Below are 9584 nucleotides of genomic sequence, written 5' to 3' on the forward strand. Positions count from 1 at the left end.
GAACCAATAAGATTTTCTCTTTTTATCATGTTAAAGAAACATAACTACACATATATAAGTAATCTCATGACATTAATTTTTAATTATCAATTTATGGATTTTTAAAATTATAGGGTTACCCATAATTAATAGAGAGTCTCTATCGTTTTTCTTGCTTTCGACTCCTATCTTTTTCTCTATTTCTCCTCTTCTATCTTCTTAACTACTAAGTTTTTTTGTAGTTTAAGGCTACATTCTAAATGTGAATTTTTTTTTCATGTTATCTTTATTTTTATACTCACCTAAATCTCGACTAATCATAATTCTTATTTTTATTAAAAATAAGATATTTTACCCTAAATGATTTATTAATCATTAATGGCAATTATCAACTTCTAAAACTTATTACAAATCAAATATTTTAATCATATCATCATAATAATGGTAATAATAAAAATATCAATTTATACTATTTATAAAATTGAGAGAATAATATAAATTATATAAGGAACCAAACATATATGGTGATAAGGATAAAACAAGATAAACTATATACAAATAATATCCTTCAAAATCAGATAATATCTTGACATATATAATTGAATAGTGATAATAACGATAATCATAACAACAAGAGTATATTAACAATTGAATTCTATTATTATTTTTTATCTTAACATTGAGTTATATTCTTATAGTAAATTGATTATATAATTGTACTTATTTTATTATAAAATAAAACTATAATATGTAGTTTAAAAATTAATTTTGAAAATATAGTAATATTTTTGGGATGTTATAACTTCTATCAAGTGTTTCTTTAGAGGGTTGAACTTTAGTTTTTCACCTTCTACAATAGTTAGAATCCAACTAAACAAAACACTCTAACACCAACTCATTGTTATTATATTGATATTTATAATAGTATCATTTTCAGTATATACTATTATAAATTGGACTAATTATTAAAGGAATAACTTAAATTTTATCTCTATCTTTAATAATATATTAGAAAATACTCTATAAACTAAGGATGACAACGAGGTAAAATGGGTATGGGTAGTGCTTTCCTGTACCCATATCTGCATTATTTACGGGTACCTGCACGAGTAGCACGTATTTATGGGTACCCTATGAGTTTTTAACTTTCAATATATATTTACATATTTTATAATAATCAATATATATAAAATAATTATTACATGAATAATAAAATTTATATACATGTTAAATTTATCATATATTTTAATCACTAATATTAATTATAAAATAGTACAAAAATAGATAATATATAATTATAAAATAATAATAAAAGTGTAATATATATAAATTATTTAATTAAAAAATAAATTTATAAATATGTGTTACCGACATGGCAGATATTATGATACCCACTCCCACCCATAAGCTATTTCTATAGGTACCTGTTATATGTATTTTAGCGGTACCCACATGGCGAGTATTTTTGCCATCCCTACTATATACTAACAAAACTTATTATATTGCCATTGCATCTTTTATGTGGTAATCGTTGCCGACTCTTAAAAAGTCTATGCAATATTAGTGTCAGGATGATTAAATATTAATGATGCAATGACTAACAATATATTAAACTCATATATTATGAGTGTATACATTTTTTCTAAAAATAATACATCCAAATACTTATGATATATTAATTATGTAAAAAAGAATAAATTATCTCGTCATACTAGAAGATAAGTTATTTTTTTCAATAACTAATATCATGATCTATGTCACATTTAATTATTTTTACAAAAATATTTTTAAAAACTAAAAAAATAGTAAACATGTTATAGTTTTAGTTACTAAATAAAATAATGTATTTTATTCTCTATAAAAAAACCTTACAATAAAAATACATACATATTAAACTCCTAATCTATGTTTCAATTAAACTCCTAATCTATGTTTCAATGTAGCTCTAATATTTAACCAAAGCACAACTTCATCATCCTCCACCACCACCTTTTGATTTCCCTATAAAAAAAAATGATAATGTGAGGATTCCAATGTAATTATTTTTAATATACAACATTTCTCTCATTCTCTCTTTCCCTTCTTTTTTTTTCTTCTTCTTCTTCACCCTTTACCCTTTTTGTTCACCTTCAATATTTGATTTTTCATCGATTCACGCCTCAAAATCGAAACTTTCTGCATACCCATTTCATATTTGGATCTCAATTTCATACAACACTCCTCTTTCGCTGACCGAGATTTAGGGTTTCTACTTCCCTTTTTCTTGGTTTGTGTAGAAAATTAACGTTATTGGGTTCGATTGATTCAGATTCTACCTTCATGGGTTCAATCTAGAACCTTTAGAATCCTTTGATTTCAGATTCTGGGTCGAAATGCTCAAAACTTTTCTTAACAAGCTTTCTCGGAAATCAAAACTTGATTCTGAAGGTGATTCCTCACGTTCCACCGCCTCTCCACGCGGTGTTTCCGGAAGAAGCCACCGTCAGCACGGTGGTGGTGGCGGTGGTTCTTCTGCCGCTGCGAAACGAGCTTCGGCGTCTGCAGTTTTTCCGGCGAGCATGGTGTCTGGGATTGAACCTTTGGTGCCATTCAATGATGTTCCAAATTCTGAAAAGATGAACCTTTTTGTAAGCAAATTGAGCCTTTGTTGTGTTACCTTTGATTTTTCTGATCCTGGTAAGAATATTGTGGAGAAAGATTTGAAAAGGAGAACATTGTTTGAACTTGTTGATTTTGTATCTTGTGGTGGTTCAATGAAATTTAGTGAACATGCTATCCTTGCAATGTGTAAAATGTTTGCTATTAATCTATTTCGAGTTTTTCCGCCGAATTATAGAGCTAATGGAGGTGTTAGTGAGAATGATGATGATGAGCTTATGTTTGATCCTGCTTGGCCACATTTACAAATTGTGTATGAATTGATGGTTACATTTATATCGTCTTCGTGCCTTGATGCTAAGGTAGCGAAGAAGTATATCGATCATTCATTTATCTCGAAGTTGCTTGATTTGTTTGAATCCGATGATCCTAGAGAAAGAGACTGCTTGAAGACAATTCTGCATAGGGTTTATGGGAAGTTCATGGTGCATAGACCCTTTATTCGAAAATCGATGAGCAATATATTTTATCAGTTCGTGTTCGAGACTGAGAAACACAATGGGATTGCTGAGTTGTTGGAGGTTTTTGGGAGTGTGATTAGTGGGTTTGCTTTGCCTTTGAAAGAGGAACACAAGATATTCTTGTGGAGAGTTTTGATCCCATTGCACAAGCCGAAATCTATGGATCTCTACTTTCAACCATTGTCTTACTGTATTACACTGTTTATAGAGAAGGAAACCAAGTTAGCAAGCATTGTGATAAATGGTTTGTTAAAATATTGGCCCGTGACCAATAGTCAGAAAGAGGTGATGTTTCTTGGTGAACTGGAAGAAATTTTGGACGTAATTAACATGGTTGAGTTCCAGAGGGTCATGGTCCCATTGTTTTTGCGGATTGGATGCTGTATTAACAGCTTGCACTTTCAGGTACTATTACGACACTGAATCCGCTTGATGATTTCTCATTATTTGCATGTTTCTATGTCATTATTTGCATTGTGCTCTATATTTGCTTTTACTACCATGTCTTGGCAAGTTTTATTTCTGCAAATGTACATTGTAGTCTTTGTATGGATGTGATTCATGTGAAGATTTTCAGCGTATATGTTTCGTAATATATTTGAAATATGAACATATAATTAAAAGGGTGGAAGCGATATATTCAGATTTTTGGAAAACTGTTTTGTTACTTGCAGTCAATGTGACGTAAGTTGGCACCTCTGTTATTGTTATGTAATCAAGTTTTAATGGAAATCATTGATATGATATTATCAGAGGTTTAAACTTAGGTTTTCAGAGAGATAAGGTCATGTGTTACTGATCCCTTGAAAGAGGAATTATACTCATGATCAACCAAGCATGGAGTTTTGGCGCTTTATCTATCTCATCATATTTATATTTGTATTAAGACAACTAGACATTTTTTTTAACTTTTATGTTTTAGCAAACTTTCAACATTGAAATTTGGAATATTATTCTTGAAAGGTTAATTGGGTAGAGATTTGAGTGGGTCTTTGCTTAATAATGTTTTCCTTCCGGTTTACATATATAACATGTTGCAACTTCTTTCAGGAGATTTGTCTGTGCAGGTGCTTCATTAGACTGCTATTTGAGTCCTTGATAGGATGTGAATTCAGTTCATCTCATTATCCTTGGCTCATTCGAAAACTCTAGTTGGATCTTTTCTAAGAATATGGATACACGTTTTTTCTCATTTCTTCAATGTTCTTTCTTTTCTGAAGTAAATTTCCATATTCCGTGAACCCCTCTGCCGAGAGGAAGCTTTTGTTGCCGCATTGTTAAATATAGCGATTTAACAGCTGCAATGCTATCTATATTATTAATTTATTATGCATTTGTAGCTTTCATGCACTTCTCCCCAATAATAGTTGATGACACTATTGCACTCTTGAGAATCAATTATTTTCATTGACACGCTTGTTATATTTTTTGGGTGCATAAAACTACATTCTAAAAAAAAATCAATATGATTGTTGCAGGTAGCAGAAAGAGCCCTTTACTTATGGAACAATGACCACATCGTCAACTTGATTGCTCATAATCGGCAAGTGATCCTGCCCATCATATTTCCTGCTCTGGATAGCAATGTTCATAGCCACTGGAACCCGGCTGTTATGAACCTAACTCACAATGTCAGAAAGATGTTCTTGGAGATAGACGAGAAACTCTACATTTCTTGTCATTCTCACTTTAAGGAGGATGAAGCAATTCTAAGCGCGGAAGCTGAGAAGCGGAAGGAAGCATGGAAACAACTAGAGCGTGCAGCTAGTCTCAAGCCCGTAACAGGAAATACTGCTGTTCTAGTGTCTCCCTTAATGACCTGAATTGTGCGCCGGATTCTCAAACTCCGTCTTCCTCAGGTTATATCAGAAAACCTCAAGAGATGTGTTGGTGGTAATGGCTGTTGTTGGGAGTATCATTCTGGTTTTGTATCCTATGTTCTTACGGGGAGCATATCCCCTGTCTCACAATTTGTGTCACTCCGTCTGTCATCAAATGTGATTGGTCAAAAAATGCTTAATAATTAATTTTTTAACTTAAATACATTTTTTTCGACCAAACACAATTAATAACACATGAAGTGACACAACTTTGAGACATTAAATGTGCTCATGTATGTTAGCCAGATGTATTAACATGGTTTTTGTTGTGGCTGTGTTGTACACAGTTTGATATTAGGGACAATTTGGTCTTTAAAAGTACCTAGGACTCTAGGGTGGAAGCTTTTTAGCATTGACCTAAGATGCTTACATACAAACATTCCCTAGGATGAGGCATTGTTTTTGTTGTCTTCTAATATTGGACCAAAACCTTAGTTCAAATCAATAATCATTACAAACATTCCTATTTTATTAATATCAACAAATCCATTATCAAAGTGACAACAAACAGAGATTATATATTATTTTTCATATCAGTCATAATCAGAAGCACTTAAAGAACCAAATGAATGGTAGATATTGTACTGTTATGTTAAATCAAGCTTGATGTTCTTTATGGTTGAAGATGACTTGCTTGTGGACGACAAAAATAGATGGCAATGAGTTGTAATGGTGGATAATGATGTGACAATCACCGTAGTGGGTTGCGAAATAACCAGTGTTTATTTTTGTTGTTCTCCTTTATTTCTATGGAGGTGAATGGTGGTGTGTGATGATGAACTATTTTTCTTTGTTGTTTCCAAATTGATCAAAGGTAGTGGTGTTTGTTGGTAACTATAAACATGAATAGTGGCACATTGTTGTTGCCATTAAATAACATGATTCCACGTTAACAAGAGTGTTTGAGGAGAAGAACAATATATACATGAGAAAAATATGTATACACCTTTACACTGTTATTGCACCATCCACCATCTAAAAAAAGTAATCCAAATAAAAGATGAATGTAGTACTGACTGTATATAAATCTTTACACTGTTAGTGTATAAATATTATACTCTGTATACATACAGTCATATATAGTTCTTCCTAATCACAAATTCATAATCATTAGCTAGATGAACACAATATCTTATAAATTTTAATAAGACTTTTCTCCTAGGGACTTCATTCACTTATGATAATAAACATACATTTTGCTGATTTAGATATATATGGGATTGCATCTTGTTAAATACATACATTTTGTTAAATACAGAAGTTACATATGAAGGTTTTCTTTCTAAGCATCAAGGGATTTTGCTTGGCTTTGGCTATCACTTCTTCCACTGAGGAACCCTTTGAACAACAACCTATAAAATCCATCATATCAAATATATAAATCCACTACAATTAAATTAAGAAATACCACTCCTAATTTTGAAACTAATCATTACTTCATCTTTCATGATTTTATACAAATAGGAAAAACATAATTCATAATCACCCATTTTTCATTTTTGTGAGGAGTCTCATATTGGGTAGTATAGTAAAGTTAATGTGGTATTAAACCATGAAACTCTCTCGCCTAATAGATTAGTTTTTTGAGTTGGACACTCCTCATATGCTTAAGTCCTAACAATTGATGTTTTTCATTGAGAGTTGTGTCATAGAAATAACTATTATAGGCTGGATTACGGTATATTTCTGAATACTAGTAGATGAGTGAAACTGCAAAAGGAGAAAAGGCTACCGACATGTCAGTTTCGATAAAATGAAAGCCATCATAAACATTAGCCCTTAAAAGGGTGCAACAATATTCAGAGTCTCGTATTAGGTAGCATAACAAACTCAATGTGGTACTTAAATCACGAGGCTCTCCCATCTAAAAGACTAGTTTTTTTTGTTGGACTCTTCTTATATACTTATACTTATGTCTTTAAGAGTTTAGTATAAGGAAAAAGATACAAGCATTGCATTGGCATATTATTCTTTCCATGCTATAATTTTCTTCACTGCTAAGATTCTAGTTATAAGCTTTATTATACAGTGAAAGATGTGTTGCTGATATTTGTAGTCAATAGCAAATCCAAGTGATAGTAATATAGCATCAAATCAGAATATATTTATCATGGTCATAATATATGTTTGCATTGAAAATCACAGTTCTAAGTTCTAACACCACATTCACAACACAGAACATGTAATATAATAGAAAAAAACAAAAAAGGTAGCTATGTAAGAAAGAATCATTAGATTTTTAAGTATACCTTGCCACTATTTTCTTTGTTTCCAACAATAGTTTGACAAGCAAGCCTCCAAGATTCAGGTTTCTGTTTACAAAAGCCAAAGTTGAAACCAGTAGCTATGTTCAAAATTTAGTATCTATCACCCTCAAAAAATGAAAAAAAAAACTTTATGATAACCAATAATGACCCAAGAAAAATGGAAAAAATCATGTACATTTCACTGTTTTAAGTGGTGTGTGTGTGAGAGAGAAAAAAGGAAGAGCATGCCTTCTTAAGATACCGAAGTTCAGTATTTGTTCTTTCATTTAAAAGATCATTTCCTTCAATAATCTGCAGCAGAAGCATCAATGTGTAGAAATTAAACATTGATGAGTAAATAGTAAATACTATACTATAGTCTTGTGCATATTATGTAAGGATTCTACCATGGAATATTACCTTCTGATGTAGCATTATATTGTAAATTTTACTATTATACTTTAGTCCTTAACACTTCAAAAATTCATCAATGAAATTCATCATATATGAATGATACAACAACATTATGAGCTAAAATACAAACTAGTAATGAGCATCTTCCAATGATTTTAGTGATGGAAGTCTAAGGTTGTCACTGTCAATTGTCACCTTAGACCAATCCATGTTGGGTTTCAAACTTAGTTTTTTTTTTTTCCCACATCTATCCTCGCACTGGAGGCAATCATGTCCGAGTCGGGAACATCCATAGGTACGTGGAGCTAACTCTCCCAGCGGATATTTTTTCCATCCATAAGACTCGAACCTGAGACTTCGTTTAAGGGGAATCAAGCATATACCACTTGAATATATGTTGCTAATTGTAGTTATTAGTTTGTTATTTCGGTTTATAAGTGTTCAGAGGTTTAGAATATATGTTGCATTGTGCTCTAAAGTCTCTATGCATTCCAATTGAATACATCATTCTTAATCTTCCTTCATCAAAATCCTGCATTATATTGTAATTGATCCCATCATTTTTTGTTTTTTCATGTCCATTCCTTTTTTAAATTCACATATTAGTGATCTAAATGAGGACGAGCCCATTCGCAACATGTTACTTACTTTGTGATCCAAAGATTATAAGTTCAAATCCCGAAAAAAATCTCTTCGCTTGCAAGAGTAAGATTATGTATATCTATCCTCTTCATACCATATTAAGATATAAATTTCATTGATGGTTCATCACAATTTGTGGCCAATGAAACATTCATATGCTAATTGACTCATATAACATACTCCATTGATACTTCACTCAAAACCATAACTATACTTAACATTTGTTTAGAACATTATCCATAGAATTGAAAATATTTCATTTTAAATGAAATGATTAACAAATGAACCAATAGTACATACAATGTCATAAATAAATGAAAGTAAAGGATTTGAATTCTCAGTTAGAATCTTTCCAACATGGATTCAAATATTTGTAGAATAAAAGTAATAACAACAATAAATAAAAAAATTAAACATAAAAAATAAATTATCTACCATTTATTTGCATTACTTTATTTGAATTCTTAAAGTAAATACATATAAATAAGAATTCAAATATTTGTAGAATATATCTTAACTCATTGTTTAAAGAGATTCATTACCTCTACAATGCAAGTTCCACAGCTACCACCTCCTGCACAGTTCATCAACTTTCCCTGTTGGAATATTTAGAAAAAGTTAGCATTAATAAAAGTAACAACAATAAAAAATAAATAGCTAAATAAATTAAACATAAGAAGTTCAATAATAACTTTAATCTACAAGGGTACATTTATATGCTACACTATATAAATCTTATTTAATCTACAAGGGTACATTTGGCAAAGTAGTTCAATTTAATAGGTTAAGGGAGAGACACGTACATAAGTAGCATAAAGTTCAAGGTTGTTATCCAACATGATATTCCTCAACAACTTCTCACCACTAATTGTTTTAACTTCATCTATTGGATAAGACCCATCACTCCCTAACTTCTTCGGCTGCAAAACACAATAATCAATTTCACATTTTCATTTCAATCTCAACTTTTATAATACTAAACTATACACAATTAAATTGAATAGTAGATAGTAATTCCGTTAGTGATTAATGTTGTAACCGTAGCTTGCAGCAATTCTAAATGACACGAAATAATGCTTATTGATACATACCCCTATGAATTTGAGCTCTATTTCGGGAGGAGGAGGAGATTCCGGTGAGTTGACGGCGGCGAATGTGATGGAGTTGGATTGGCGGCGGGGAAAAATGATGGATGGGTTGAGTGTAATGGTGCTGAATATATTAATGGGAGAAGCCATTTTTTTCTCTCTTTATGGTTGATTTGCCCACAATGGCTCCTTCTTTCACTTTATTCTAACTATTTT

At 31.3% G+C, this 9584-nt stretch overlaps 2 protein-coding genes across 4 annotated transcripts; one reads left to right on the forward strand and one right to left on the reverse strand.

Annotated features, from left to right (window-relative positions):
• LOC109350718 (serine/threonine protein phosphatase 2A 57 kDa regulatory subunit B' iota isoform-like) lies at positions 2042-5042 on the forward strand. 2 transcript variants are annotated; one of them, XM_019591983.1, is made up of 3 exons: positions 2352-3503; positions 4577-4944; positions 4992-5016. In XM_019591983.1, the coding sequence occupies exons 1-2, from the start codon at positions 2352-2354 to the stop codon at positions 4919-4921; spliced, it is 1497 nt and encodes a 498-aa protein (XP_019447528.1). In that variant the 3' UTR covers positions 4922-4944; positions 4992-5016. The 2 variants fall into 2 exon arrangements, with proteins under 2 accessions (XP_019447529.1, XP_019447528.1); XM_019591984.1 differs by having other exon boundaries at positions 2042-3503; positions 4577-5042.
• On the reverse strand, positions 6091-9584 carry LOC109350720 (photosynthetic NDH subunit of subcomplex B 3, chloroplastic). 2 transcript variants are annotated; one of them, XM_019591985.1, is made up of 6 exons: positions 9372-9581; positions 9084-9200; positions 8823-8876; positions 7474-7536; positions 7228-7290; positions 6091-6330 (listed from the first exon to the last, which is right to left on the reverse strand). In XM_019591985.1, exons 1-6 carry the CDS (start codon positions 9516-9518, stop codon positions 6295-6297), a joined length of 480 nt encoding a protein of 159 aa, XP_019447530.1. In that variant the 5' UTR covers positions 9519-9581; the 3' UTR covers positions 6091-6294. The 2 variants fall into 2 exon arrangements, with proteins under 2 accessions (XP_019447530.1, XP_019447531.1); XM_019591986.1 differs by lacking the exon at positions 7474-7536 and having other exon boundaries at positions 9372-9584.

Source organism: Lupinus angustifolius, chromosome LG06 (assembly GCF_001865875.1).
Source record: "Lupinus angustifolius cultivar Tanjil chromosome LG06, LupAngTanjil_v1.0, whole genome shotgun sequence".
In the NCBI taxonomy this organism is placed as follows: domain Eukaryota; kingdom Viridiplantae; phylum Streptophyta; class Magnoliopsida; order Fabales; family Fabaceae; genus Lupinus; species Lupinus angustifolius.